This window comes from Osmerus eperlanus, chromosome 19, assembly GCF_963692335.1.
Source record: "Osmerus eperlanus chromosome 19, fOsmEpe2.1, whole genome shotgun sequence".
Lineage (NCBI taxonomy): Eukaryota > Metazoa > Chordata > Actinopteri > Osmeriformes > Osmeridae > Osmerus > Osmerus eperlanus.
Window position 1 is genome coordinate 14453514 of NC_085036.1, and position 27568 is coordinate 14481081.

General features: G+C 43.7%; 6 protein-coding genes across 11 annotated transcripts in view; 4 read left to right on the forward strand and 2 right to left on the reverse strand.

Moving 5' to 3' along the window:
- npas2 (neuronal PAS domain protein 2) overlaps positions 1 to 2076 on the reverse strand; it is a 28399-nt gene extending 26323 nt beyond the window's left edge. For all 3 annotated transcript variants that reach the window (XM_062486323.1, XM_062486322.1, XM_062486320.1), the window contains exon 1: positions 1924 to 2076. The gene's annotated coding sequence lies outside the window, so the exon portion shown is untranslated. The remainder of the gene's footprint in view (positions 1 to 1923) is intronic.
- A 2509-nt stretch (positions 2077 to 4585) lies between these two features.
- On the reverse strand, positions 4586 to 5976 carry vma21 (vacuolar ATPase assembly factor VMA21). Its single transcript, XM_062486144.1, has 3 exons — positions 5796 to 5976; positions 5468 to 5577; positions 4586 to 5284 (listed from the first exon to the last, which is right to left on the reverse strand). The coding sequence occupies exons 1-3, from the start codon at positions 5855 to 5857 to the stop codon at positions 5142 to 5144; spliced, it is 315 nt and encodes a 104-aa protein (XP_062342128.1). The 5' UTR covers positions 5858 to 5976; the 3' UTR covers positions 4586 to 5141.
- A 3099-nt stretch (positions 5977 to 9075) lies between these two features.
- Positions 9076 to 11031, forward strand: zgc:113208 (uncharacterized protein LOC550591 homolog). The gene is made up of 7 exons (XM_062485445.1): positions 9076 to 9298; positions 9409 to 9486; positions 9585 to 9734; positions 9892 to 9990; positions 10077 to 10147; positions 10352 to 10482; positions 10679 to 11031. The coding sequence occupies exons 1-7, from the start codon at positions 9193 to 9195 to the stop codon at positions 10911 to 10913; spliced, it is 870 nt and encodes a 289-aa protein (XP_062341429.1). The 5' UTR covers positions 9076 to 9192; the 3' UTR covers positions 10914 to 11031.
- Positions 11032 to 11678: 647 nt separating this feature from the next.
- Positions 11679 to 15537, forward strand: nono (non-POU domain containing, octamer-binding). Of its 2 annotated transcripts, none has more exons than XM_062485918.1 (10): positions 11679 to 11820; positions 12413 to 12530; positions 12619 to 12812; positions 12973 to 13274; positions 13381 to 13476; positions 13624 to 13820; positions 14085 to 14269; positions 14525 to 14555; positions 14637 to 14725; positions 15099 to 15537. In XM_062485918.1, exons 2-10 carry the CDS (start codon positions 12413 to 12415, stop codon positions 15213 to 15215), a joined length of 1329 nt encoding a protein of 442 aa, XP_062341902.1. In that variant the 5' UTR covers positions 11679 to 11820; the 3' UTR covers positions 15216 to 15537. The 2 variants fall into 2 exon arrangements, with proteins under 2 accessions (XP_062341902.1, XP_062341903.1); XM_062485919.1 differs by lacking the exon at positions 11679 to 11820 and adding an exon at positions 12046 to 12064.
- Positions 15538 to 16051: 514 nt separating this feature from the next.
- Positions 16052 to 27019, forward strand: aifm1 (apoptosis inducing factor mitochondrion associated 1). 3 transcript variants are annotated; one of them, XM_062485229.1, is made up of 22 exons: positions 16052 to 16260; positions 17075 to 17205; positions 17496 to 17616; positions 17764 to 17790; positions 21188 to 21253; positions 21336 to 21407; positions 21503 to 21565; positions 21654 to 21719; positions 21815 to 21886; positions 22292 to 22446; positions 22577 to 22707; positions 23144 to 23234; positions 24071 to 24155; positions 24257 to 24333; positions 24555 to 24663; positions 24859 to 24966; positions 25065 to 25153; positions 25261 to 25401; positions 25575 to 25717; positions 25896 to 26020; positions 26164 to 26354; positions 26500 to 27019. In XM_062485229.1, exons 1-22 carry the CDS (start codon positions 16173 to 16175, stop codon positions 26569 to 26571), a joined length of 2223 nt encoding a protein of 740 aa, XP_062341213.1. In that variant the 5' UTR covers positions 16052 to 16172; the 3' UTR covers positions 26572 to 27019. The 3 variants fall into 3 exon arrangements, with proteins under 3 accessions (XP_062341213.1, XP_062341214.1, XP_062341215.1); XM_062485230.1 differs by lacking the exon at positions 21188 to 21253; XM_062485231.1 differs by lacking the exons at positions 21188 to 21253; positions 21336 to 21407; positions 21503 to 21565; positions 21654 to 21719; positions 21815 to 21886 and having other exon boundaries at positions 16053 to 16260.
- On the forward strand, positions 18787 to 21173 carry LOC134039393 (histone-lysine N-methyltransferase 2D-like). The gene is made up of 2 exons (XM_062485232.1): positions 18787 to 19682; positions 20933 to 21173. Exons 1-2 carry the CDS (start codon positions 19080 to 19082, stop codon positions 20963 to 20965), a joined length of 636 nt encoding a protein of 211 aa, XP_062341216.1. The 5' UTR covers positions 18787 to 19079; the 3' UTR covers positions 20966 to 21173.
- Positions 27020 to 27568: the final 549 nt, after the last annotated feature.

Sequence of the window (27568 nt, forward strand, 5' to 3'; positions counted from 1 at the left end):
TTCACACGCACACTAAATCCTTACAGATTTCCTAGAATGCCTTAATTGATAGAAGAGTCCACCTGGGTGGCAACATCCTATGGGTTCATGTCCTAAGAACTAAGAACTATCAAAATCAGATATCTGCTTGTATTTGTATCCCACTAGGTTGATTCCACTGAGAAAGCATAACAGATTATTAAAGATGATGCTTCAGGAATGAAAAAAGGTGACACAGCCCAATTTATATGCCAAATAAACCTGCCATTTATTATGTGGCTGAATTGAATCAACACGGATTGAACATTCATCATAGCTTTGCGGAGAGGCTCATTCTGTCTTAAAGGGACAGCGCACGTTTGAGATGCCTTTGACTTGCGCAGACCTGCACCATTTGTGCATGACCAGTCACACTAAGCAGCTCCAGTGTTATTCTGACTAGCGTTCCGCATGCAGGACATGGCCTACTGACCTACTTTCCCTCCAGCAAGCTCGACATCAGAGACTAGGCTGCGTGTCATCAGTTACCTAACGTTAACACAGCATCTTTTCAGGCAAAGAGAAGCAAAAACCCTTTCTACTCTGAAGTGGGGCAAAGACCTCATTTCCTTTTGAACCACAAAAAAGAAAGGCTACATTTGGGAACAATCTCTGTGACAAAAAAGGTTGATGTCCCGTGTAGGCCTATCAAATCTTCTTACAATACATTAGTTTAATCATAATTATGTGTAGTAAATACTCTTTTTTTATAACCAAGACAGGTTGTCTATGTTATCTGGGATATTTGCTTCAGATGTTTATAGACTTGAGGAGAGAATAAAAGTGTGCAGGTATTCTTGAGTGTACTGACAGATTCTGAATGTGACTTAAAGAGCAAAAAAGAATGCTTCCAGTAGAGGGCAGTCAGTGTTAAAAGAGAAGACAATGTCTACAGAGATCTTGGCACTTGACCTAATAGGCTACTTATCTCCTTTGATCGTCCCTTCACCCTTCACTCAGATTTAGACGTCTGAACTGGTGGAACTAGACACTTTGCTCCACACAGAGGCTACTAATTAATATGTCCACTAGCCGTGAAGCAAAACATTATTAAAATAATTCTAACACAAAACAGAAACTGTGCATGAATAAAAATGTGCTGCACGAGACAAGATACAGACACTGTCACTATGCCTTAACCTGGGACTGACAGAGATATGTTTTCAGGTGAGTGGAAGAATATGATACATTAGTCAATTGTAGGCTATTCCCTGAGTTGCTTCCAATTTAAGGATTGGGAGAGGCCAAAATCATATAGGCCTAGTGAAAACCTTTACCTCAACAATAAATACTTTGCTATGATGCAATATGCAAGGCTGTAGACTACGTCAGAAGCTCACGCCAAAATTCTTCATGGTACAGTCCGATCACTATATTTCACGCCCTGACGTCACATACCGGCTCATTATTCGTCTTGAATCATTATATTACATAACAATAGATGATGTAGCCTATGTCCACTACACTACTTTGATTATTTATTGATTTCAGTCAAATTGGCGAAGATGCCATTTCACAAGATTCGTCCCTCAAAAAACATTAGTTAAATCACCAACCAGCTTACTTTCCTGGTAGCCTTCAGACTGTATGCTACTTATGGTTTCTGTCACAAAACGCGTCTGCAAGATGCGTAACGGAGCTGCAAAACAAGCTGTCATTCAGCTGTTGCAACCAGAACCCAAAATAAGATAATCGAGGAAAATCAATCGCGAATTGTTATCACTAGTCACCACGCAACAAGTTCCACCTAGACATAGTTTACGCATATTTTATGTCCAGTAGACAAGTAAGCTTTATGTCAGAATATGCCAACAGTTGGTAGGTTACTTATGTCATCTAGCCTAACCGGTCAATGTAGGCTACAATTTAAACTAAGTTAAAGCAAGTAACACTGCATGGACGTACCTTAGTCAAAGATTCGTGAATCAGTGGACCACCTCTTAACAGTAGTCAGCAAATAAGAGTTTTTCCGAGTCCTGTCCTGCTCTTAGACACACAGAAAAGCGTTATGCAACTGGCTCCGTTTCAGTCTGCAATGAATAACTACGAAGTTCTTTCTGCTATGATGATCATTTTCCAACCCACACACTCACAGTGAACAGCGTCAGTCTGCGTCATACCATAAAAGGAGTTAAAGGGAGTGACCAAAGAAAAGCGGAGTCGTAACCGGAATAACTAACTTCATTGACATAACCTCCTTAAGGCTACACTTGCCGTTTTATAATTCGTCCCTTTCGTTTGGATAAAGTAAAAGTAGGTTCGTGCAGTCGGCAGATTGGGGCATATTATAGGCCTAGGTGGTTACTGTAGGGCTAGCCTATGTCACAATAATATGGTAGGCTAATTTCTCAACCAAATGTCTAGATGACAAATTGATTGTAAACTTAAGTGGCCAAGTCAAAATGTGGCATGTCATTTTAGAAAATCAGGCAAACATACACTGTTAGAAAAAAGTGTCGGCAAAAAAGCTATTGCTGCCTAAAACATCTAAATGTTTGTATGTGGATGCAAAATTGCATAGATTTATATGTTTGGTTCTATAGGCTACTTCTAATGAACATGAATTGGCTATCTGGGAGAACCTAGCGGGCGGACCCCTTCTGATGAGTGACACTGCGAGCATTGTGCCTCATGAAAATTTCAGAAGGCTAATTAACAGGAAAACTGATGATTGGCGATTGATTGTAATTTCCAAACTCATAGGCTTAGGGCCTATCCATAAATGTAAAAAAGGGCTAAAAGAAAACAAAGGCTACACCATTCGTTTTAATAAAGATTTATTTTAAATTCAGGTTCGGGCAGGAGCCTCTCTTCTGGAAATGTGTCCTTGGTGATTCACCCTGTGTTACTATTGCACAATAAATATAGGCCCACAGGATATGAGTGCATATGTGTCCATGGCGACAGGGGGACTATTTATATTTTGGAAGACAGAAACGCTCTCCCCAATATGATTTAATCCTCACCGACATGCTTGGATATAATAATTAGAGGCTTGTCAGCACAATCATACCATGCAGATTAGTCATCAACTAACCCTTATGATTCGTTGTTTTATTAGATCTGGGATTTGTAAACAAATAGAAAGCCTGTGGGTGTTTTGTAAAATAAAAGATTTTGATGAACAATTTTGGTTTTTCCTTTTTTTCAGAAGCATTGTCAAACTGTCAATTAAGATTATTCTCTGCAATGGAAATACACATATCAAGATAAGATGTATATTAACACCAAGCACAATATGTTAACTTAGTTGTCATAGAGCAGCCATCCCGATCTTTTCCACTTTGTGGCACACTTGCAAAGCTCTTTTTTTTTAACATCCGTTTAATTCGCGCTAATCACAAATGTTTAACAGTACAGGAGCCAAACAGTTCGCTTTCACGGCAACATTTATTTGAGTGATCAAAGAAGATAAAGTGCCCATCAGCACCACAGTAAGCACACATTGTAAAGAAAGGTAACCTTGTAGCCTAACCAAAGAGTATATGTTCGCTACCGGAAGTTGTTGACCTAGGTTATGCAATATGCGGATGTGATGCGAGCATAGTGGATTGAATCTAGAAAAGACCAGAAATTGACTGTGATGGTAAAACACCTTGGTTCATTAAGACTAATGAAGAGACCCCTCCTTTATTTATTTGTAATTGTTTTTTGGGAAATAAAAATAAATCTTGTACAAAAATATTTACAATATGTGCCTTGCGATGATACTTGTTGATCTAATATTGCGAATTCCATTATACATGTATAATGTGTTAATTATGTTCGATAAAGATCTTTAAAAAATTATTAAATAACAAAAACTTTGATGCACTTCCTTATTAAGTCATTATCGTACAGCACATAGTTGTTAGTCAGGGATTCAGGAAGTAATACAGGCTAATGGAAATTAACCTTGTTGAAAAAAACACCGAACAACCTATATCATCCGAGTTAGTAAAGGGATAACACACAGAAATGACCTTGCCCTAAAAAACATGTTTGAAACAACATGCATGATTTTCCCCCTGTGCACTCCGCATGAGCAAACAAGGTTCAGTTGAAACTCTATACATACTAAGTCCAATGTGTGTCAACTATCAGCTAGTCAACACATAAATGTCAAAACTTATATTGGAGGGTAATAATTACATTCAACCCACGAGTAGTGCTAATGTAACAGGCCATCTTGCCGGCGTAAAAATATTCCCATATTTCTGTCAATCCACTGGGACAGTTATACAATCCTGAAGTCCTGACCTCAGACACAGGGCTGCCAGCCTCCTGCTGTGAACGCATCTGCTTCATATGTTCTTCTCTATGTGCCATTTTTGGCACCTTCCTTAGCCCAGTGATGCTGCTTACATGGTTGTGATATAAGATGTACATGGAAAAGGGCAGACTTAGTTGGGCTTTTCTTCACTTAATAAAGTCTGGTAGTAACACTGACAGCAAAATACATTACTTTGTTTTCATTTTGGCCTGAGTTTGAACATTTATTTTCAGGTGTTGAGATACTGACACTTCACATTTGGAGGACACACATTTTAAATACGAGCATCTACGTAAGAAAAAATGGGAATAAACCTGTTGGGAACATGTTTTAATTCAGAATATATCAAATCAAGTAACAAAAGAGCAGAAATGTGTGTGGCTGTGAGGTTTGTAGGAAAATATTTTCACAATAAACAATGCTGTAATTTACTAAAGACTGGATCATGACCATGGAGAAACTTAGATCATGTTATGATACATGAAGTGAACATTAGCATACATTATACAATGTTGGTTGTGCCTTTCATCTACTGACCTGATGACTATGTAAGCAAGGGGCTGTATCTGATTAACCAACAAGACAAATAATGGCTGCAATAGGGACTGATTTATTAACAATTTCTGTCCCTAATTTCCATAACTGGATATACTGGACAAGCACATTCTGCAGTTGCTCTTCTCTCTGGCCCCTTACTGCCACTTCAGACACTGACATCTCCATGACTCAACAGACAACCCTGCAAATATCAACCATTTAATATCAACCAGTTCAATGCATTTGTGGTCTGTGGGCTCCAGGCCTCTGAGAGGCCCTGTGTCTTCTGTGTTCTTCTCCTGCTGAACCACAGTTACACAAATATTTGACTCGTCTAGTCTTGCTTGCCTTCTCTGGTTTGGCGGGAGCCTTCGTTCCAGGCAACGTAGACAAAGAGACCCAAGATCACATGGACGGCCACAACTGCCACTATGGCAGCATAGAAATAGCTGTCATTGCTGGAATATCCCATGGAGGCTGGAAATCAGACAAAAGAATGGTAACATGACTACAGTTCTTAATTTTTCATAAATCTATAAGGACACTAGTGGATCGTTAGTTAGGTTGGCTCCTTTTAAAGTGTATAGTATGCATGTCCTTTTATTTTCCTGATTCAAACGATCAAAGGGTTAGGAAACACTGAGAAGTAATAGATTTTACCTTGAAACAAATAAGCTTTTGTGGCAAAGTATAAACCTATTGGCAAGGTAATCATCATAATAGTAAAGATCAGCAACGTCCTCAGTACTGACACCAACGACCCATCATTTCTGGAAGAAAACAAATCGGAAAGACATGCGTGACCATCCATATTGGACCACATCCAGCATTATCTACGTTGAAAACAGCGGTTTGGCTATCGAGACGTGTTTTGACTATTGCAATTAGGTCAGGGTCTTTCTACTAGACTGCCAAATACTGCACAGTAGATAGGTAGCTTGCTATATCTGATCTAGCTAGCTAGCCAGCCAACACTGCAGCTACTTACCCCCTGAAATCAGGAACAGGACCAGGCATTGCGTTCAATGACTGTTTGTCGTAGTTTTCCATTTTAATTGCGAGAAAGTGTTTGAATGGCTAATAAATATATCTTACTGACATATGACAATGGTTAGGTCATGCTCTGTGGCGTTGTAAATAAACGGCCGTTTCCGGGTTTGTACCACGTGATAGTGACGGAGATATTTAAAAGGAAAGGACACAAACAACGAAATAAAAATATCCAAGTTAAATATAAGGTCTTGATTGGTGATCATGGTGAATTCATGGCCTCTTAAATGTAGGAAATAGTCATGTAGGACAATAGACTACTGAGAGTGTAATTTACCTGTAAAATCACCGAGAAGGTCTTGACATTGAAATCAAATCAATCGAATTGTTTCATAGGGTTAGGGTTATAGCAAGCCATCTTTTCAACATGAAAATAAGAGGCCATTTGTCTTACATCCACTATACAAAGCAGCTGGCAACGCATAACTCCAAATGGCCAACTATTGTGGATTTTGTCCAGAAGATCCAGGGGGTATTGGACGCACTGCTAGCCATACCCGCCACTGACAGACTGCGTTAACCCTTTGATACACAAGCTATGCTTACCCCCTTTAATGCACAACATGGGTCTAAAATGACCCGCATTCATTTCCTATGACATTTCATGTATGGCTGAGTGTTTCTTTGCTATATCTTTAAAAATCAATTCATTTCATTATTTAATAATCCAATTATTCCTTTTTTTTTTTTTTTGAGTATCACAAATCATTATTTTAATTGTTGTCTTTCTTACATTCTGAGCAAAAAACCTTTTGTGGTACTACATCAATTTTATAGACATGTGTCTAAAATGACCCATATGGATTCACTATGGAATTTGATAGAAACTTTGGATATTTGCAATTTGGAACATATATTTACTGTGAATAGTTATTCACCTGCTACACATTTCACAGCTCAACCCTGCTGCTTTTAGGCTGGGAGATGTTCATCAGTGACAGCATCATTGAGGAGGTTCTGAAATGCAACAAGTTAGAGATGAAGAGCTGCAGCAGCAAAAGGGAAAGAGTGTAGAAGCATCAAACAGGAATTCATGGCCTCTATCAGTTTGATCCTCCTTGCAGGGGAGCACAAGAGCCTAAATGTGGCCTTGCGGGAGAGTTTTTGGATCCAATTGCAAAATCCAATGTATAAAGCCACCATGGGGCTAAAGATATTTGAGGATATCCTCAGCTTCATAAAGTTTGATGATAAGAGCTCTTCTTGTGGCTGGGTGGTAGTTGCATTTAGTTTTTACTCCACATCTTTCCATCACCTCTTTAATATACTTTTGGAGCTGGGACTTGGCCTTCATGCGCCTCTTATGTGGCATGACAAGGTCCTTGTCTAGCTCCTTGATGAACTGCTGCTTGGTCACACCACCCATTTAATCATGGTGTTGTTGTAAAAGTTAGTGTAGGCATTGAGGGTGGCAACATCCAGCACATTGTGCCAGACAACTCCGTGTTCTCCACTTACATGAGTAGGTGCAAACTATCTGATCCATTGTGTCCACTCCTGATTTTATTTTGTTACAGTACTGGATCACAAAATGGTTGTCATCCACTGCTTTGCCATCATGCATGGTGCTCAGAAGGACAACAGCCTTTCCCTTCTTCAGCACATAGCTCACCAGTCATGTTGCCATTGAATCCAAATTAAATGGCAACATGACCATGAAAAAATGTGGAACTTGGCATCTCCCTTCATTTGGATGTCTTTGTGACTCGTATGTTCGGCTTGTTCTGGTGAAGAGTCCCCACAATGTTCAGGTTTTTGTCAATAAGCTTTCCAGTCAGAGGGACACTGGAAGGGTAGAACACTCAGTCTACCACATATGGGACCCTCACATCGCACATCCAGAATATTTTAATTCCACATTTTGCTGGCTTGCTGGGCATGTATGGCACACACTGCTCATCTCTGGTGACAAAGTTACTGGGAATGAACCGTCTTCTGCAATTAGCCAGGAAACAGTCACACACATACCTGAATGCTGCTATGAGATGTTTTTCTTGTTACAAAGCCCTGTTCCTCTTGTCATCAAAAGTCAAGCTGGTGATATCATATCTCTTTAGCCCCATGGTGGCTATACATTGGATTTTGCAATTGGATCCAAAAAAGCCACATCTAGGCTCTTGTCCTCCCCTGCAAGGAGGGTCAAACTGATAGAGGCCATGAATTCCTGTTTGATGCTTCTCCACTCTTTCCCTTTTGCTGTTGCAGCTCTTCATCTCTAAGTTGTTGCATTTCAGGACCTCATCAATAATGTCACTTGTGAACATCTCCCAGCCTAAAAGCAGCTGTGTTGAATTGTGAAATGTGTGACAGGTGAATAGTTATCCACAGTAAATATGTTCCAAGTTGCAAAAATTAACTAATATCAAAAATTCCTATAAAACTCCATAGGAATACATATGGGTCATTTTTGACCCATGTCTGTAAACTGAAGGTAGTAACACAAAAACAATGGTTGTTTATAAATTAAGAAAAAAAGAAGGAAAATAAGTATTTGTGGCAATAAAAAACTAGATATTTAATGAATACTTGGAATATTAAATTATGAAATTAGATGATTTCTAAAGATATGGCAAAGACACACTCAGCCATACATGAAATATCATAGGAAATGAATGTGGGTCATTTTAGACCCATGTTGTGCATTAGAGGGGTAGTGTTACAAAAATTATTTTTATTCCAAAAGTAAGAAAGAAAAAATGAAAATAAGGACTTGTGATGACCAAAAACAAGTTAATTGAGGAATACCTGGAATACTGAATGATTAAATATTTTTTTTGCGAAGATATAGAAAATGTTAACTCTCCCGGGTCACTTTAGACCCATGTTGTGTATCAAAGGGTTAAAGAAAACAAAGATGTTCAAAAGATTTCCTACATTCGACGAGATAATAATGTAAATAAGTTGGATTTTTTGCCTGTATTGTCAACAATAAGATGTAATACCACAAGCATTTAAATGGCATACAAATGTAGACTATAATTATCTATATGTAAATGTGTGTGTTAAACATTTGTTAGCGGGTAGGTTTAAATAATTTTGTGACGTTAAGGTCGGCAACAGAGTCAACAAAAGTTAGGCATTGATTAGGTTCTACTTAGGCGAGAACGTTCTTTTTCATTGGCTGATGTCGTGTGCTTGTCTGTGCGGCGGTCATAGATCTGATTGGTTACTATTTTACACACAGGAAGTGGCATTTTGCTGTTACAAAACCAACATATTTCATACTTACTAGCATAAATCATACTTACTTATTATAATCGTTTGGATTCAATTGAAAGATTTCAGAGGCCGCTTTGGCTGTTTGCTTTTAAATTCATCTTTTGGATTCAAGGGAAATGGAGAAAGGGAAAAACAAGAAGATCACTGCACGTGCTAAAAGAAAGGCACCCTCTTCTGTTGATGAAAGTGTTGCAGGGAAGAAGTTGAAAACCAAGGATGATGGCAAGTGAAATTATGGGACATTTTTAATTGTTGTCTTCAAATGGTTTGTAGCCTGGCCTACGTTCTGAAAATGGGAAACCATCTCAAACTGCATTCTTGTTCACATGCAGGTAAAACGAACCACGACCAGATTCCCGCGTCAAGCAAAGCACTCTCAACTAAAAGTGCAAAGAAAACTATTGTCAAAGGTAGGCGGATACAATAACAACAGAGTTGCTCTTGAATATTTCAGAGAATGTGAAGGTCACGTTACCAGCTTATATATTTGTGACAAAACTACCTACAGAGAAGAAAGTTATGGATGACTCACTCCAGAAGAAACGAAAACGTTTGGACAGCTCAGTTTCACAGAGCTCCAAAGACTCGTGCAAGAAAAAAACTCAGGATGGTGGCCCAGAGGTCGAAAGAAATGGGAAAGGAGAACTTGTGTTCACAGGTATAGTTGGTGGGGGTGAACAAAAAACATAAGGTCTTAGAAGTGTAGCCTACGGCTATATTTATAGCCTATGTACTGTCATATTGCTTGATGTACTGCCATATTTATTTAATACCTACTCTGTATACTCATATTACCTGTAAATCCTTTGTTTTAGGGTTCCCAATGTTTCGGCCTAATATGACTCCAAAGGAAGTGCTCCAAGCTGGAAGCTTTGGTGGAACGTATTTCAGATCAATACACTCCAGGGTCACAAGTGAGTCCTACAACTTTATTGTAAACTTAGATGAGTGACATTTAATTGAATTACAAACTAATGTCTGGTTTTCCTATGTTTTTAAGAGAAAAACTATAAAGATGTTTGGAAAGAGCTCCCTGAAGACTGGCTGAAAAATTTAGACATTCCCAAACAGGTGATTTCTCCAAACAATTTGTTTACTAATAAATATAATGACATGTTCTCTGTGAATTCAACTTCCTGCAGATACATATTGAATAACTGTTTACTGGTGTCCATGCCAATATAATTATACATTGCTTTGGAATTAAGGAGGTACTCAAATGTATTTATGTTCTAAAATGTTTTATGTTTAGGTGTAATTGTTTGTCTTGTATAGGTGGCCTCCTCTGTATACAGGGAAGATGTAAACACGTACAAAGTGAAGTGTGGAGGGAGTCTGGAGATGTGGGAGAGCAGTGGTTGGATTGTTACCCAGGATCCCTATGGATGGTTTCAGTGGTACTGCAGGTGTGAAAGCAACAGCTCAGGAATAACATTAAATACTTATTTTATTTCAAACAATGTATATAAAAAAAAATATCAAGGGTAAGGGTTCCCAAAGGCAGGATGCCAAATAATTGTTTAAGAAACGTGCAGCCATGATATCCATAATGTGGTGACTGAAACACTATTAAAATCCAGTTTTGATGTTGATTTGTGACAGGTTCTACCAGGGCAGACGTACCCAGGACGATGAGCGGCAGGTGGGGCGATGGGCCAAATGTACGGGACTGAGAGGCAGATGGAAGAATAATCTCATCACTAAAATAGTCCGGTCGGGCAGTGGCTTTGACAATTTAGCAGTCTCTCCAGTGGTCAGACAGACATTACAACACTGGGGGTACCGGCTGACGAGGGAGGACTATGTGGAGGGGGCAAAGCGAGTAAAATCCTCATAACTTCAGAACTCTTAACCCCTGTGTACCAACTAGCAATAAGTTTTGAGATATGTTTGCATCGTTCATGGGGTGGTGGTCTGTTTTTACTTTACAAAACAATAAACACATTTTAAGCATTTGACTACAAACTGTTTATTTTTGCATGTACACTATGACCACCACGAACTATCACGTATGTGGTCTGGTGGAGGCTAAATCCAAGACATTAGACCTAGATTGGTTATGTTCTAGTTTTCTCAAGATTGGCTTCATCAAAAAATACGACTCGGTCACCCTCTAGTGTGGTGAAGAAAAAAAAAGTAAAGTTTAAAACGCATTCGTATTTCTCCTGCTATTGGCTAGGGTTCGAAATCGCTCATTGTACTTCGTTTTTTGTGCCCGGTCTTCGCGGGGGCGAACAAAACTAAATCGAGAACGCACGTGAAGCAGTTTCGCATCGACACATCAACATGCACATACTTTAGTTTGGTTATGGGTTAACTAATTTATCTTAGGCTACTACATAAGTTTAGAAGAAAAGACATATTGATCAGTGCATTTAAATGTTTCTGCTTTTCATGCGTAGGCTACATATTCATCAAATAAAGATATGACGTGTTGTACATTTCCAGCTGGACATTGCTTGGACACTTTTCTATGATCTCGATGTAACTGCTTTCGATGTAAATCATATTCTGGTCAGAGGTAATGTTGTCTACATATTATTAGGGAGCTATATTACCCCTCGCCGACCACCGCCGGTGACACATCGAGTACCTTTGAAAAAACGAACACACCACTTGGTGGACTGGGGGTGTGTGGTACGGACTGAAATTACTTGCTACTGCTAGTCCTTTGTAAGGACCTGCGACGGTTTTGGAACCTCAGTGATCTTGCTAGCTTGTTGAACAAATTTGATTTTGCAAAGGTACGTTTGTATTTGAAAACATTGCAAGCTAGCTAGTCAATCAGAAACATCGAAGGCGCGTTATTGAATGTATTACGTAAGATGTGGTGATGCACAAGTAGCTAGCCTTGCCAGCTTTAGCAGTAGCCACACTAGCTAAGACGGAAAATTGAGAACAAAGTAGGTTTCTTAGCTAGCTAGGCTAAATTAGCTTCTCGTCAGATATCGAGTAACGTTACTTGGTTCCCAACCCTAAATAGTTAACGTGAGTTGTCTTTAATTTCGTTGTGGGTGTTGTATGAGAAGACTGACGATGGTCATCTAGAAAAATTAGCTTGCTAGCACTATCTACAGTTTTAGGCCATAGATCATTGCATGTGTACCGACGAAGCTAGGTGCTGTAGCTAGCTCACCTAATCAGAAACGTTTTTCTGCAAAACGTTCTGAAATATTTTAAGAATATATATTATACGTATGTATTTTCATAAGATGCATCTAATGTAATTTCAGTACGATAAGGAGCTACAAAAGCATAAGGCCCTGTTGGTTGGAAGTGCTATGAATGCATTTGCTTGTTTATGCCAATGACGATTTTTCGCTTCAATCCTGCTAGATGCAAGGGAACAGGGGTCCGCGCGGTGATCAGTCCGGCCCTATAGACCAGAAAAAACCCGGACCTTCAAATAGTAATGGACAGCATGCAGAACTATCCAACGAGGAGCGAAGTCATAGTAAGTTTGTACGGATATTAAGACACTACTAGTACCACAGCTTTAAGCCTTGGAACAACGTATGTGATTTCATTTTGCTTCTTCCTAGATGCCGGCTTGACTATAGATCTACAGAACTTCAGGAAACCTGGGGAGAAGGCTTATACTCAGCGCAGTCGTTTGTTCGTTGGGAATTTACCGACTGGGGTTACGGAACAAGAGGTGGAGAAGTTGTTTTCCAAGTACGGAAAGGCCTCTGAAATCTTCATCAATAAAGACAGGGGCTTCGGGTTTATTAGACTGGTGAGTAATCATATGTAAGATGATCGATATCAATTTAGTTTTATGACCTAACATCCATTTTATAGCACAATAATATTTAACTGCTCAACGGTAGGCTAAAGTCTTGGTTTAATTTTCAGATATTTTATACATAGGTTATTGACAATTTTCTTACCAACAGGAGACCAAAACGGTGGCAGATATTGCCAAAGCCGAGCTTGATGACACCCAATTCAGAGGTAGGCAGCTGCGAGTGAGATTTGCGACGCACGGAGCGGCTCTCACTGTGAAAAACCTGCCACAGTTTGTATCCAACGAGCTCCTGGAAGAAGCGTTCTCCGTCTTCGGCCAGGTGGAGAGGGCCATAGTAATAGTAGACGATAGAGGAAGACCCACAGGAAAAGGGATTGTGGAATTTACTGGGAAGCCAGGTGCAAGGAAGGCTTTGGACCGCTGTGCCGATGGGGCATTTCTCCTGACTGCGTGAGTATTGGGATGGGGTTTAGAACGGTAGCATTTAATGACGTTCCTTCAGCTGAATTGACTGTCTGAAGTAAGTCGATTTTAACAACAGTAAAACGCCTGGTAGGTTTCCTAGACCGGTGACAGTGGAGCCAATGGATCAGTTTGATGAGGATGAGGGCTTGCCAGAGAAGCTTGTAAGCAAAAACCAGCAGTTTCACAAGTACGTCAACACTATTTATCAACCCGTGTTTCTCAGATGTGATATAAATATATATATTTTTTATAAATAAGAAACGTGAATTATGATGTATGTTTTATCTTGAAGGCAACCCAAAGTGTTAACCTCAAGTTCAATCTTTCCTCCCAGGGAGAGAGAGCAACCCCCGCGTTTTGCCCAGCCGGGGTCGTTTGAGTTTGAGTATGCCATGCGCTGGAAGGCCCTGCTGGAGATGGAGAAGCAGCAGTATGAGCAGGTGGACCGCAACATCAAGGAGGCCCAGGAGAAGCTGGAGGCAGAGATGGAGGCCGCCAGGCATGAACACCAGGTCATGCTGATGAGGCAGGGTGCGTATGGGGCCGCTGTCACACCCATGGAAAACCAGGGCAGACTCTGGGCTATGAAATATGTTTTGGTGTTGGCATAAGTCTTAGGTACCCAAGATTTTTTTTACACAAATGCCTTATATATTAATTTATTTTGTCTTCATTTGTGCGGTATTATAAAAGTGCAATTTCGCAAAAATATTTCTTTAGTCTTTTAGTTTAATTATTTCTCAAAGTATTTTTGCAGGAGAGAAACCCCTGAATGTATGTTTTTCCTGCCGGCAGACCTCCTGAGGCGCCAGGAGGAGCTGAGGAGGATGGAGGAGCAGCACAACCAGGAGCTGCAGAAGAGGAAGCAGATGGAGATCCGGCAGGAGGAGGAGCGCCGCCGGCGGGAGGAGGACATGAGGCTCCACGGGGAGGAGGTGCGGCGCAGGCAGGAGGGCTTCAAGGGGAACTTTCCGGAAAACGTGAGTCCGAGGGAATACCATTCCCTACGTTCTAGGTTCTTCCCAACAGGGGGGTAGGTTTTTTTTCAGGTGTGGGTGGGACAGCTTTTCATATTAACTGAGGGTGTGGCTGATAACATACTGATAATATACTGATGTTATAAATATAATTTTCTTAGTAAAGTTTGAGGAGGACAGATTTGCAGTTTTCATACCTATGTTCCAAATCTTCTCGTGGAACATTGTCTGATGTCTTGTGTTTTCTGTTGAACTCAGAGGGAGCAGGAGATGAGGATGCACATGGCTGGTAAGGGTGTTTGATGTGGGGCTGTTTGGGTTGTGGTGTAGTTTGGATGTCCCTGGTCTGACTCACTGTCTTCTGATGCAGGACAGGGAATGCCAAACAGAAACTCGCTGGGTGGGAACCCCGTACCTGCAGGACCTGCCAACCTGCCGGCCGAGAACGCCCCACTGATGGTATTGTCCAATAAATACAATTATTTATATTATATATATATATATTAATTAAAGGCCGGGTTGGTAATGTTGAGATGCATTTTTTTTGGTGGTCATATTTGCTGAAGTTAACTTCACATCCTGATAGCAACCAATTCATTCAGCCAAAATTGCTAGGTTCTCAGAACTTACCTACCCTGCCTTTTAAAAGGTCACCTTGTGCCATGCACTACTGAGCATTGTTCTTAGTTCTCACATTACCTCACATTACCACAACCGGTTTTCATTCAACTTTAACGTCCTGTTTAGTCAGCAGCGTTGAGCTTAGAGAGACTGTGACTGGGCCAAGCGAAGTAATGATGACACATGCCTTCTCCCTCTCTCTCCCCCTCAGGGCCAGGGGCCGGGGGGGCCGGGGAACAGCAACATGCCTGGGGGGGTCCAGCCCGGCTTCCCAAGGGGCCCTCCAGGCCCGGCTGATTTTGGTCTTAACAAGCGACGCAGGTTCTGAGGTCTGCTTTATCATACGTTTTTCATGTACCTGGCTGCATTTTAAAGGTCATGCGTTAAAGGTGTCTTTTTATTAACTATGAAAGTTGTCAGGATCTTTGGGGACTTTTTTGTTTTAATGTAGGTAATCTCATTGTCACAACTCATTTATTTTTGTGAATTTCTTTAGATTTTTTTTTGTTGCATTTTCTAATGGAAATTGCTTCTGTACAGGCTTTACTTTTCTATCCCTCAAAACAATGTACTTTTATATAGAAATAGTGAACATTCTTTTCTTTTTTTATTGTCAGTCTTTCTGAACTTTGAATAAAATCTAAAAGTCATTTAATGGGTACAATGCATTTTTTCAGAAGAAATACGTTTATTCCACAGTCCAAACCGTATTCATTTAGGTCCAGTTTTCCAGACATGAATTAAGCCTAGTCTTAAAGTAAGATAGAAATTCAATAGAGATCTCTGTTGAATAAAAGGTTTTTAGTTTAGGACTCGGCTTGATCCATGTCTGGGGAAAATGGGCCATGTTTTGACTTGACTAGGACACCGACTAGGCAATAAAGAGCAATCTGCAGGAAAGTTGCCCTCGGAAGAACGGATAGTCCATTTTGCGAAATGGCCTATAGGAGTTGGCCAATACGCATGTGTAAACGGAATCACCAATTACATTGTGAGAAGGGCGGGAACTTGTAGTTGACAGAGTATGCTCGTTTTAGTCTAACGGCTAACACCATCGCGATGACTGCTGTTGTGAACCAATGAGGTGACACAAAAACGGAAGCCCCTCCTACTCGCTCACCTCGTAACCCAATCCGAGGGTCCTTGAATCCGTTGTCGCTGACTTGACCTGCTGTCTCTGGCCTGGCAGCTATCGTGGAGCTATTCAGTGATCATAGAACAGCTAGTGTTGTAGCTGGCTAGGTAGCGAAGTTTCTACCAAAAAGAGCCCCAGTCCACTAGTATAATGCTGAAGTGTAGAACGATGTGGAGAAGGCTGGCCCCGCTCACCAGAGCCTCCTCCACTTTGTGCCGGCAAAACACAAGGAGAGCAGGCAAGTACAGTCTGCACTCGCTAGCTTGTTCCGAGTCCTGGCTAACGAAGCACTGTGAGACACACTATAGCTAGCTCTAGCTAATGTCACTGCTCTTGATTTAGGAAACAATTTAACAGAGAATGTCAATGGGATATTTGATTTTAATGCATGACAAAGTTGGACATAGCCTTGCTGGTGTATGACGACTTGCTAAATAGCTAGCTAGATAAATAACGTAGTTCAGATAACTATTAGCTAGCTAGTTATCTAGGGACTCTATACCCACCAATCCACATGGCCATTATAAAACACCGGCTTTATCAATTTGAGCAATGAATGAATAAGCAAAAAATTCAGTTAACTTCAAGATTGCCACACATTTTACTTTCAGATAGCAAGATAAACGTGGCGCTGTCATATTGCAGGCTTTCCTGCTAGCCCAAGGTCGTTTCTCGTCATGTGTGCACACTGACCACCACCAAAGGCAAAGTTATCTACGTGGTGCTGGTCAAGCGTCGCGGGCTCACTGTATAGTCTGAAATGAGTTGTCAGTATGGTATTACGTTTTATTTAAATAAAATAAATGACAACTTGCTAACTAAAGGTAAATCTGTGATTGAACTGGGGGCTAGCTAGCTTTGAATGCACTTTGACAACTGGAACATGCGAAACTTTGCCAGCGGTGGCATTATGACTGACATTAAGGCTATGTTAGGTTAACGGACATATTTGTTTATTTCGTATTCAGAATGCGCTCACAAATATTGCACGTCAAATACATCATCATACACTTGCATGCTGCATTCTAACCTAAAATAATGTTTTGAATTAGTGTTGAACAACGAGAGAAGCCCGGCCTTGGTTCCTCTGGCACGCATGTCATCAGAAGCTCCAGCAGGTGGCAACGAAAACAAAATCTATTTCCTCCTGGTAGGAGCAGCCTGCCTCGGGGGAGGAATATATGTAAGTACCCTGACCAGAAATATATTTCAATAATGGCGTATTTGTTGTAGTCGTAGGTTTGAGTATGTTTTGTTGTTGACGGTGCAGACGAGCTCAAAGAGCCATATTTAATAGACACATCTGGATTGTCAAGTGGAGTTGCCGGTTTTGTTTCATGTTTATTGTAATAATGATGTTTTAATTCAATGCTGCTTCATTTCAGTCTAATTTGTATTATACATTTACCTTGCCAAATACCATAAACCAAGCTGTCAAAAGTTTAATGCAAAGTCATGAACATGTTTTAACAGGCATACCGTACCATCAAAGGAGACAAAGATAGATATAATGATCGACTTGAAGAAATAGCTTCCAGACCAAATAAGTCTGCCCCAGATCAGCCAGAAACATACCTGTCAACGGAGTCACCAGGTAATCAGTTCTTATCTGCACTGATGTGACAGAAGAGCCTGATCTGTGGCACCGTTCTTCTTGTACCCAACCTGTCATGTTGAAGATTGTACTGTCAGACAAGAAAGTTTTTGAGGATGATCCTTGTTTACATTTGATGTCTTACAGTGGAACCAGCTGTTGAAACTACTGAAGGTGAGTTTTTATTGATTTATAGAAGTTAATACCAGTCATCTTTTTAACAATGTCAAATAATTAAATATATAGATAACTTAAACCACAGTTGATAATCTTATTTATGACGTTGGATGAATCCTGAGATGTTGCAGCTCTGATACGCCTCCCATGAGGAGGATAACACCAGTGGGTAGTGGAGATGTACAAGTTCACCAAACCCCCAAATATCTACTCTGAGGTCAATGCAGGGACACCTGCTTCAAAGAGTTGCTAGTGCAATCTCTGTTAACTATGTATTAATAAAGACCCATTTATTGATCATAACGTACTACTAAGTGAATCTTAAGAAGTCAATATTCAGTGTGGTTTTGCTTTATTAACTAGCCTTTATTATTATTATTTCTTTACATTTACATTTAGTCATTTAGCAGACGCTCTTATCCAGAGCGACTTACAGTAAGTACAGGGACATTCCCCCGAGGCAAGTAGGGTGAAGTGCCTTGCCCAAGGACACAACGTCAGTTGGCATGACCGGGAATCGAACAGGCAACCTTCGGATTACTAGCCCGATTCCCTCACCACCCTCTCATCTTTATTCCGGACACACAAAAAACGGTCCATAGCACAATACAAAACATGGCAAAAGACAGACAAATACAAGATAAAACAAATACTATAATAATTGACTACAACAGTCAGAGTTCCACAATACACAAAAAGAATGTTCAGATATTAGCGTATAGACTAAAACGCCAATGGTTCCACAATCTCGAAGTGAACCTAACCGCACTCATTGCAGGGTTCACTAGTGTTGCAATGATGCTGTTGAATGACTCAGTTAACCTACACATACATCTGTACATGAGATTCCTGAGTACAGCAGGACTGGTAGATACATCCACACTGCTCTATCGTGGTCTTTAATGAGCTTCATACTCTAGTCTCCCTGCCTTGGCTTTTGCTAAGTCTGGCCTGGCCGCCCTGTCCTAAGGGACCTATTTGTGCTCACCTATTTGTGATCACCAGTAGGCCTGTGTGTGCTCAATAGTAGGCCTGTGTGTGCTCACCAGTAGGCCTGTGTGTGCTCAATAGTAGGCCTGTGTGTGCTCACCAGTAGGCCTGTGTGTGCTCACCAGTAGGCCTGTGTGTGCTCACCAGTAGGCCTGTGTGTGCTCACCAGAGGCCTGTGTGTGCTAGGCTAACACATGACGTGCGTGTGATCTTCCACTGACAAGAGCTCCTCGTGTTGGGCTCTGAACCTCCAGCCGCTGAGAGCCAATCCCCTCCAGCCCCCGCCCCAGAGGAACATGCTGAGAGCCAATCCCCTCCAGCCCCCGCCCCAGAGGAACACGCTGAGAGCCAATCCCCTCCAGCCCCCGCCCCAGAGTAACACGCTGAGAGCCAATCCCCTCCAGCCCCCGCCCCAGAGGAACACGCTGAGAGCCAATCCCCTCCAGCCCCCGCCCCAGAGGAACACGCTGAGAGCCAATCCCCTCCAGCCCCCGCCCCAGAGGAACACGCTGAGAGCCAATCCCCTCCAGCCCCCGCCCCAGAGGAACACGCTGAGAGCCAATCCCCTCCAGCCCCCGCCCCAGAGGAACACGCTGAGAGCCAATCCCCTCCAGCCCCCGCCCCAGAGGAACACGCTGAGAGCCAATCCCCTCCAGCCCCCGCCCCAGAGGAACACGCTGAGAGCCAATCCCCTCCAGCCCCCGCCCCAGAGGAACACGCTGAGAGCCAATCCCCTCCAGCCCCCGCCCCAGAGGAACACGCTGAGAGCCAATCCCCTCCAGCCCCCGCCCCAGAGGAACACGCTGAGAGACAATCCCCCCTCCCCGCCGAGGAGGAGACCCTCCCTGCCCCCGCCCCAGAGGAACACCCCCCCAGTGAAACCACAGAACAAGCCTCAGGTTCTAACGATAGATAAATATATATCTGTACAGACACGCACATAGACTATAGATGTATTTGTGTATGGATAGATTCCTGACAGCCAGATATTCCTCATCCATTCTAACCTTCATGATGTGTCAGGAATGGCAGTCAGTCTGCAGGCTGAATTTCAGTACTGTGCAAAAGTTTTAGGCACCCTAAAGATTTTCAACATGAATATTTTCAGGAATATGTATTTTTTAGTCTTCTGTATTAGTTCAACATTGAGAAATAATCTTTTCATTTCTTTATTTTAAAGCAATTTAGCTTTACTTTTGTCAATTTTTTATTTGCGTCCAATACTTTTGCACAGTACTGTAGCTATTTCTGTCTTCACTGCATTTGCTGGGAATAGTGTCCGTGGCACAAGTTAACATCTAATAATATTTAAATATAGCATTTATTAACATCTTGTCCTGAGCCCTGCATGTGTCATGCTCCTGGTGGTTGAGTCTTCCACCCTCTGTTCTTCCCACTGGCATCCTCACCCTAGAGGACACTTTCACACTTTCCTCTTCTGCAAGTTTGTTTCCTGTCAAACTTGAATGCACTGATGTGAAGATCCTACTTCTACTTTGCTCTCATGCATCTCTGAAACTCCTCTTACGGTTCTCGTCCCCACCATAAGCTGCCGTTGAGTTGTCTCAAAATGTCAAAGTATTTGGTTGGGAATGAATGCAGAAGAATTACGGAAAAGAGATTGAACAGGACTCTAAGAAACCTTTTAAACACGGTGGTGGTGGCGCTGTCTGTGGAGTTTGCAGACTGCTGTCTGTGGAGTTTGCAGACTGCTGTCTGTGGAGTTTGCAGACTGCTGTCTGTGGAGTTTGCAGACTGCTGTCTGTGGAGTTTGCAGACTGCTGTCTGTGGGGTTTGCAGACTGGTGTCTGTGGGGTTTGCAGACTGGTGTCTGTGGTCTGTTAGTTGCACGTCTGCCTCTCTCCCTCCAATCTTCGACAACACGTTTTCCTTCTCTATGATAACTTTCAAACTTTATTCAAAGTTTGTTCTCAGCTATCACCGTTCTTTCCATTTACCAAAAGTAGTTGAAAATACGTACTTTTTAAAACGCATGCTTCTCAAAACTCACCTTGTGACTTGGTGTATTCTGTTGTCCCGTGATGTTGCTGTTGGCGTCGGGAGGACGGCAGGTCGTCTCTCGTTCCTCAAACACGCTTTTCTGGAGCCTTTAGCTTTTCTCCCTTTTTCTTGAACCGTTCTGGGACAGACGCCCCTCCTGATGGGGAAGCTGCTCCTGTAGAAACTGCTGCAGTTTCCCCTGAAGGTGAGAGTGACGCACTGATGGAAAAGAGAACATGTTCTGTTTAGCAGGATAAGTTTTGTCTGCAGCACCACCCTCTGGCAGCACATCCCTGCAGCTGAAGATTATTGAGACCCGACAAGAGATCAAGACATATTCTCTTTTGCTGTCGATGTATTTTTTTTTTGATAAAGAAAAATATTATTTGGTATACTGACACAGAAACGTCACCAGAAGCCACTGCTGTGGAATCACCCGATCCTGCCACGACAGTAGAGGAGGAGATTGGTAAGGCGGACTGAGAAGGCCCCTCCTTAGATGTGTAAAGAAGAAACCATTCTAATTGTGGGCTATGGGTTCCCCCTAACAGCCGCTGAGCCAGTGGTAGAAGCAGCCCCAGAAGAGCCAGACGAGACTGCAGCAGCTCCTGTGGTAGAGAGCGGTAAGACCGGGGCCAGAAATACTACCTCGTCTTAGTTTGCATGAGAAAGGAGCAGGCTTTATTTCTTAAAAATCTGAATGGACGTATGCTGACAGAACCGGAACCAGAATCCCCCCCGGAGGATCTGTCTGAGCCGCCGGTTGTCCCAGCGCAGAGCGGTAAGACAGAGCTACTCTGAAGAAGAGTTCACGTGTAGTTCAGCAGTTAGGGAACTGGCTGTTTCTCAGTGCTGCTGTTGTGCTCCAGAACCAGACACAGCCGCAGAACCGCCCTCTTCGGAGCCCACAGAACAGTCTCCTGTAGTGGACAGCGGTAAGCGCTCGGACAAGTGCATGAAGATGGTCTTTGTTTTCGTTAAGCACGTTGAGTTTTCTCTACCCTGCCTAATGCTCCGGTTGTGCTGACAGAGCCTCCGCCAGCAGCTGAAAGCCCTCCTGCAGAGAGCTCCGAGCCTCAATCTGCAGCAGAGACAGAGAGTGGTAAGACCTGATTCCAGATCAGCTGGAGTGGGAGTGGGCAGACTGAACACGATAACGTTACTTCCAACACATTTCTTCTTCGTTTCGTCTGACGCCCGTCATGGTTTCGTCTTCATTTCTCCCCCCCAGTTTAAGGTTATCGCTTTGTGTGTTGTGTTTCTTGGTAATGCTAAAAGCTCTCACATGAACCTATTTACCATTTTGACCCCATTTCACTTTCCTTTTATCCCTCCTTAAGGTTACTAGCTTCATATGTCCTGAAACATTTCATCCATACGGCTACCGATAATCCCAGACACATGGTTCAGTCCGTCTGTCTGTCCTGTGAGGCGGCGTGTCTGTGGTTGCCTCTGTCCGTTCCCCGGGAGGAGGTTGTGTGGTGATCTCTCTTCTTTGCTCCCCCAGCTGCGGCAGAAGAACCCAGCGCCGCCCCTGTCACTGAGCCCCCTGCACCCGCCCCCCTCCCGGTCCCCCCTCACGCCCCCTACCTCCTGATCGGAGGGGGCACTGCCTCCTTCGCAGCTGCCAGGTCGATCCGGGCCAGGGACCCAGGAGCCAGGGTCAGTGAGCTCTCCTGTCAGGAACCAGCCCCGAGTTCCATTAGATGAATACCTTGAGAAAGGAAGCGATTCCCCCCTTTTAACGTTAACATCTGAACGTCCTTATGACGTGTACCGTGTGTGTGCCCAGGTGTTGATAGTCACTGACGAGTGGGATCTCCCGTATATGAGGCCCCCGCTGTCCAAGGAGCTGTGGTTCTCTGACGACCCGGGGGTGACCGACACCCTGCGCTTCAAACAGTGGAACGGGAAGGAGAGGAGGTGGGTTCACGCTGGGCCGCTGGGATCAAACCCCTCCTCGTTTGAACGGAGCCCGGTAGTTTACAGCAGTGGTCTTCGACCCTGGTCCTCAGGGCCCACTGTCCTGTACATCGTAGATGTTTCACTCTTTCAACACACCTGATTCAGATGAATGGGTTGTTAAGAAGCTCTGCAGAAGCCTGATAATGACCCATTTATTGGAACCAGGTGTGTCGGAGCAGGGAAGCATCTAGGACGTGCAGGACAGTGGGCCCTGAGGACCAGGGCTGAAGACCACAGTAAACGGGGTCACGCTGTAACTCCCAGGTCACAGGGTTTGATGTGTGGTTTTCAGAGGTTGTTCAGAGAGTGAATGTCTGCTGTGTTCTGAGAGGGACTGCTTTGAAGAACAACAACCTGATTGCGGGTGTTTGTGTGTGTGTGTGTGTGTGGTCAGTATTTACTTCCAGCCGCCCTCGTTCTACGTCAGCCCTGAGGAGCTGGACAAGGCGGAGAACGGAGGGGTCGCCGTGCTGACAGGGAAGAAGGTCGCTTACTCTCATCACAACATCACATATCAAACTGTCATCACAACATAACATCTCACACTCTCATCACAACATCACATATCAAACTGTCATCACAACATAACATCTCACACTCTCATCACAACATCACATATCAAACTGTCATCACAACATAACATCTCACACTCTCATCACAACATCACATATCAAACTGTCATCACAACATAACATCTCACACTCTCATCACAACATCACATATCAAACTGTCATCACAACATAACATCTCACACTCTCATCACAACATCACATCTCAAACTGTCATCACAACATCACATCTCACACTCATCACAACATCACATCTCAAACTCTCATCACAACATCACATCTCAAACTGTCATCACAACATAACATCTCACACTCTCATCACAACATCACATCTCAAACTGTCATCACAACATCACATCTCACACTCATCACAACATCACATCTCAAACTCTCATCACAACATCACATCTCAAACTCTCATCACAACATCACATCTCACACTCATCACAACATCACATCTCAAACTCTCATCACAACATCACATCTCACACTCATCACAACATCACATCTCAAACTCTCATCACAACATCACATCTCACACTCATCACAACATCACATCTCAAACTCTCATCACAACATCACATCTCAAACTCTCATCACAACATCACATCTCAAACTCTCATCACAACATGTCATCACATCTCCTGTCAAACTAGCCCTTTCTGTACATCTCCACAGTTTATTTTCTAGCTCAAGTTAAAAAGATTCTATTTTGTTTTCTCTATATTTATTTCTTGTTCTCTCTCTCCTAGGTGGTGCACATGGATGTGAGAGGAAACAAAGTGAGACTCAGTGATAACTCAGAGATCTCCTACGACAAGTGTCTGATTGCAACAGGTAAGACATAAACACACCTGCTATCCAGAGGCTGAAGTTTCAGGTTTGATTTGTAATAAGCACAGGTGTTGTGAATGAGCCGCTGGTGGTCTGTCCTCCAGGTGGTGTGCCCCGGAATCTGCAGGTAATAGAGAGAGCTGGAGAGGAAGTGACTAAGAGGACCACACTTTTCAGAAAGGTAAGTGTTCAATTTAGGGGTTTATTTCTTTCTACCAGCAGGGGGAGCTGTTGCTTGTGAACCACAATGTGTTCAGTCTCAGACTAGGAAAAACAGGCGCAGTACAAATGTTCCCAAATCACCATTCTTAACAGTAGAAACAACCATACAAGACAGTTAAACTAGAAAATGTTCTAATAAATCACAAAGCTGAGCAGTTCTGGACGTTTGCCCATGTCTAGGTGGATGACTTTAAGGCTCTGGAGAAGGTCTCCAGAGAAATCAAATCCATAACCATCATTGGAGGAGGGTTCCTGGGAAGTGAGCTGGCCTGTGCCCTGGGCAGGAGATGTAAGACCTGAGGCGAAATATTTTTTTGTGTGTATTTTCTCAGTAACAGCGCACATTTAAGTCATTACTCCAGACAGAGTTATCTAGCAGCAAATTAGCCTCTGACAGCAGCCCGTGCTGGGGGCTCGTGTTCTAACCAGGTCATGTGACCAGGTCATGTGAGCATATCGCTCGTGTTGTTGATCTTTTCCACAGCCAGTGAAGACGGTCTGGAGGTGGTCCAGATGTATCCTGAGAAGGGCAACATGGGCAAGGTGCTGCCGGAATACCTGAGCAACTGGACCACGGAGAAAGTCAAGAGTGGTAAACACATGCTGCTGTTCTCTTGCTGTGGGGGGTGACAGAGCTGTTTCCCAGTGTGTCTGGAGGCTGCTTGACTGGCTGTGTGTTCTGATCCTCAGAGGGGGTAAGGGTGATCACAGAGGCGCTGGTGAAGAACGTGAGCTTCGATGATGGGAAGGTCCAGATCAAACTGAAAGATGGCCGTGTGGTACGTCGCAAACCCTGAAAAACACAACTCAAAGAAGCCTGTTATTATCACTATAATGACCTCTCTGTGTGTGTGGCGTGTGTGTGGCGTGTCTGGGGGGCGTGTAGGTGAAGACGGATCATCTGGTGGCGGCTGTGGGGCTGGAGCCCAGCACGGAGCTGGCCAAGTCCGCAGGGCTGGAGGTCGACTCAGACTTCGGGGGCTACAGGGTCAACGCAGAGCTGCAGGCCAGGTCAAACATCTGGGTGGTAAGTACAGTACAGTACAGTACAGTACTGTACAGCAGAGCATTTCCTAATGGAAACAAAAGAGAGTTCCACGTGTTAGGAGCAACAACAGGCCCTGGGGGTGGCAGAGAGCTCAGGGTCCTGTACGTCTGCTGTTGTGGCGGCGTGGCTCCAGTGCTGTGCTGTGTCTCCAGGCGGGCGACGCGGCGTGCTTCTACGACATCAGGCTGGGCCGCAGGCGGGTGGAGCACCACGACCACGCTGTGGTCAGCGGCCGGCTGGCCGGGGAGAACATGACCGGCGCTAACAAGCCCTACTGGCACCAGTCTATGTTCTGGTAGGAGCCTGCTCTCTCGTGGTCCCTTGGTACAGGGCTTTTATGTCATTTCACATACAGACTGTACTATGTTCCTCCTGGACCCTGGTGCTACGTGAAACATGTGTGTGCACTAGGCACAGTAGGCGGCAGCGCAGCGCTGACCGGTACCCAGCTGTAAGAGTGTGATGTCCCGCAGGAGCGACCTGGGCCCAGACGTGGGCTACGAGGCCATCGGCATCGTGGACAGCAGCCTGCCCACCGTGGGCGTGTTCGCCAAGGCCACCGCCAAGGACACGCCCAGGGCCGCCGCTGAGATGTCAGGTAGGAACTTGGGGAACGTTGTCTTGTATTAGCTAGCCCTGTGTTACCTAACCCTGCTCTTAGACGCCCTCACTTGAGGTACGTAGGAACCACGTCTGTTTTGGGGAGGAACGGTGTGTGGACGTGTGTGTGTGGTTCTGTAGGAACCGGGATCCGGTCTGAGAGTGAGACGGAGGCGGTGGCCAGAAGCCCAGTGGCGTCCTCCACCCCGCCCCCCGCCCCCCTGCAGCAGAAGGACGACTACGGGAAGGGGGTGATCTTCTACCTGCGGGACAAGGTGGTGGTCGGCATCATCCTGTGGAACGTCTTCAACAGGATGCCCATCGCCAGAAAGGTGAGGGTCGCCCATGCGGGAGGGAGAGGGCTGTCGATGTTGCTAAGGGATAGAGAACATTTCAGATGAGTTCTGTGTGCCTTAGTTTTATTTTTTAGTATTAAAGTCGTTTGTCGTCTTCTGAAAGCCTGTTTTGTCCCCTCAGATAATCAAGGATGGCGAGGAGCACGCGGATCTGAACGAGGTGGCCAAGCTCTTCAACATTCACGATGACTGAGCGCGCTCCGTGGAGGCTGCCACTGAGCCAATGAGAGGACGTCGTCTCTGCTCATTAAGGCTTTGAACTTTCTCAGTCATCGCCTGGCTCCCGCACACACACCTGCAAAGATGCAGTTGGAAAAAGAAGAATCTTTATGGACATCTGCTAATTGTACATTTCACTGCTTGGGGGGGGGGGGGGGGTTCTTTTCGTAATTTGATCATTTGTTTCAGGTACAGCTGTTTTCGTTTTGTTTTCTATTCATGATATAGATATTCAATCCGTCTCAAGAATGCTGCCCTGCCTCCAAACCTTCACATTGCGTCCTGTGATTAAGCAGACTCTGTCCCTCCTCTAAATTGTTTTGCTCGTCGAACAATGTCCTCGGAGATGTGTGTTTATCCTCAGTGTGATAAAAGCGGCTTATCATGGAAACGGCCGCAATAAAGATATTTTTAAAGTGAAATCATTTGAATGATGGATTGAATGACTCAGGCGTATGATGTTCCTGGTAGCTGGATGTGTTGTGATCTGAAGCAGCCTGCAGGCCTCTGCAGTGACGTCCCTGCTCAGATGAGATGGTTAGTATTTCTGCTAGAGTTCACCGAAGTGGAAGAGACACTGTTTGGTTGAATTAAATATCTGGTTCCTCCCTTCATGTGACTTCACATCTCCAGCGTCATCCTGGGGATGAGGGGGCGAGAGACGAGTGTGTCTTGCGGGGAAACGGTAAGTTTCATCTGGGTCGTGGTTGTGAGAGGAGATGGAGGCGGCCTCGTGGAGAAGTGCGCCTGACCTGTGCTTGCTTCCGCCATCACAAGCACTCGGCAAGTAGGGCTCGAGTTTGTTTCTGAAGAGAACTTCCACATTAAAATTAAGGCTGGCCTACTTATCCTTTATGGAAACACTTTCACATGCAGGGTTTTTTACAATATTCTGGTCCGTGGACACCCTTTCCCTTTCAGAAAGACCCCACATGGGAGGAAGGAGGGGTCTCAGGTTCGTCTTCAGAGTT

Excerpts from the sequence above, each read along its gene's own strand:
- vma21 (XM_062486144.1), bottom strand. The coding sequence starts at position 5,857 with ATGGAAAACTACGACAAACAGTCATTGAACGCAATGCCTGGTCCTGTT. Across the intron at positions 5,578-5,795 it reads CCTGTTCCTGATTTCAGGGG|AAATGATGGGTCGTTGGTGT; the intron begins GTAAGTAGCTGC and ends GTTTTCTTCCAG. Across the intron at positions 5,285-5,467 it reads AAAAGCTTATTTGTTTCAAG|CCTCCATGGGATATTCCAGC; the intron begins GTAAAATCTATT and ends TCTGATTTCCAG.
- zgc:113208 (XM_062485445.1), top strand. The coding sequence starts at position 9,193 with ATGGAGAAAGGGAAAAACAAGAAGATCACTGCACGTGCTAAAAGAAAG. Across the intron at positions 9,299-9,408 it reads GTTGAAAACCAAGGATGATG|GTAAAACGAACCACGACCAG; the intron begins GCAAGTGAAATT and ends GTTCACATGCAG. Across the intron at positions 9,735-9,891 it reads AGGAGAACTTGTGTTCACAG|GGTTCCCAATGTTTCGGCCT; the intron begins GTATAGTTGGTG and ends CCTTTGTTTTAG.
- nono (XM_062485918.1), top strand. The coding sequence starts at position 12,413 with ATGCAAGGGAACAGGGGTCCGCGCGGTGATCAGTCCGGCCCTATAGAC. Across the intron at positions 14,270-14,524 it reads AGGGGAACTTTCCGGAAAAC|AGGGAGCAGGAGATGAGGAT; the intron begins GTGAGTCCGAGG and ends TGTTGAACTCAG. Across the intron at positions 14,556-14,636 it reads GATGAGGATGCACATGGCTG|GACAGGGAATGCCAAACAGA; the intron begins GTAAGGGTGTTT and ends CTTCTGATGCAG.
- aifm1 (XM_062485229.1), top strand. The coding sequence starts at position 16,173 with ATGCTGAAGTGTAGAACGATGTGGAGAAGGCTGGCCCCGCTCACCAGA. Across the intron at positions 21,720-21,814 it reads GTCTCCTGTAGTGGACAGCG|AGCCTCCGCCAGCAGCTGAA; the intron begins GTAAGCGCTCGG and ends TTGTGCTGACAG. Across the intron at positions 22,447-22,576 it reads CCAGGGACCCAGGAGCCAGG|GTGTTGATAGTCACTGACGA; the intron begins GTCAGTGAGCTC and ends GTGTGTGCCCAG.
- LOC134039393 (XM_062485232.1), top strand. The coding sequence starts at position 19,080 with ATGCTGAGAGCCAATCCCCTCCAGCCCCCGCCCCAGAGGAACACGCTG. Across the intron at positions 19,683-20,932 it reads AACCACAGAACAAGCCTCAG|ACGCCCCTCCTGATGGGGAA; the intron begins GTTCTAACGATA and ends GTTCTGGGACAG.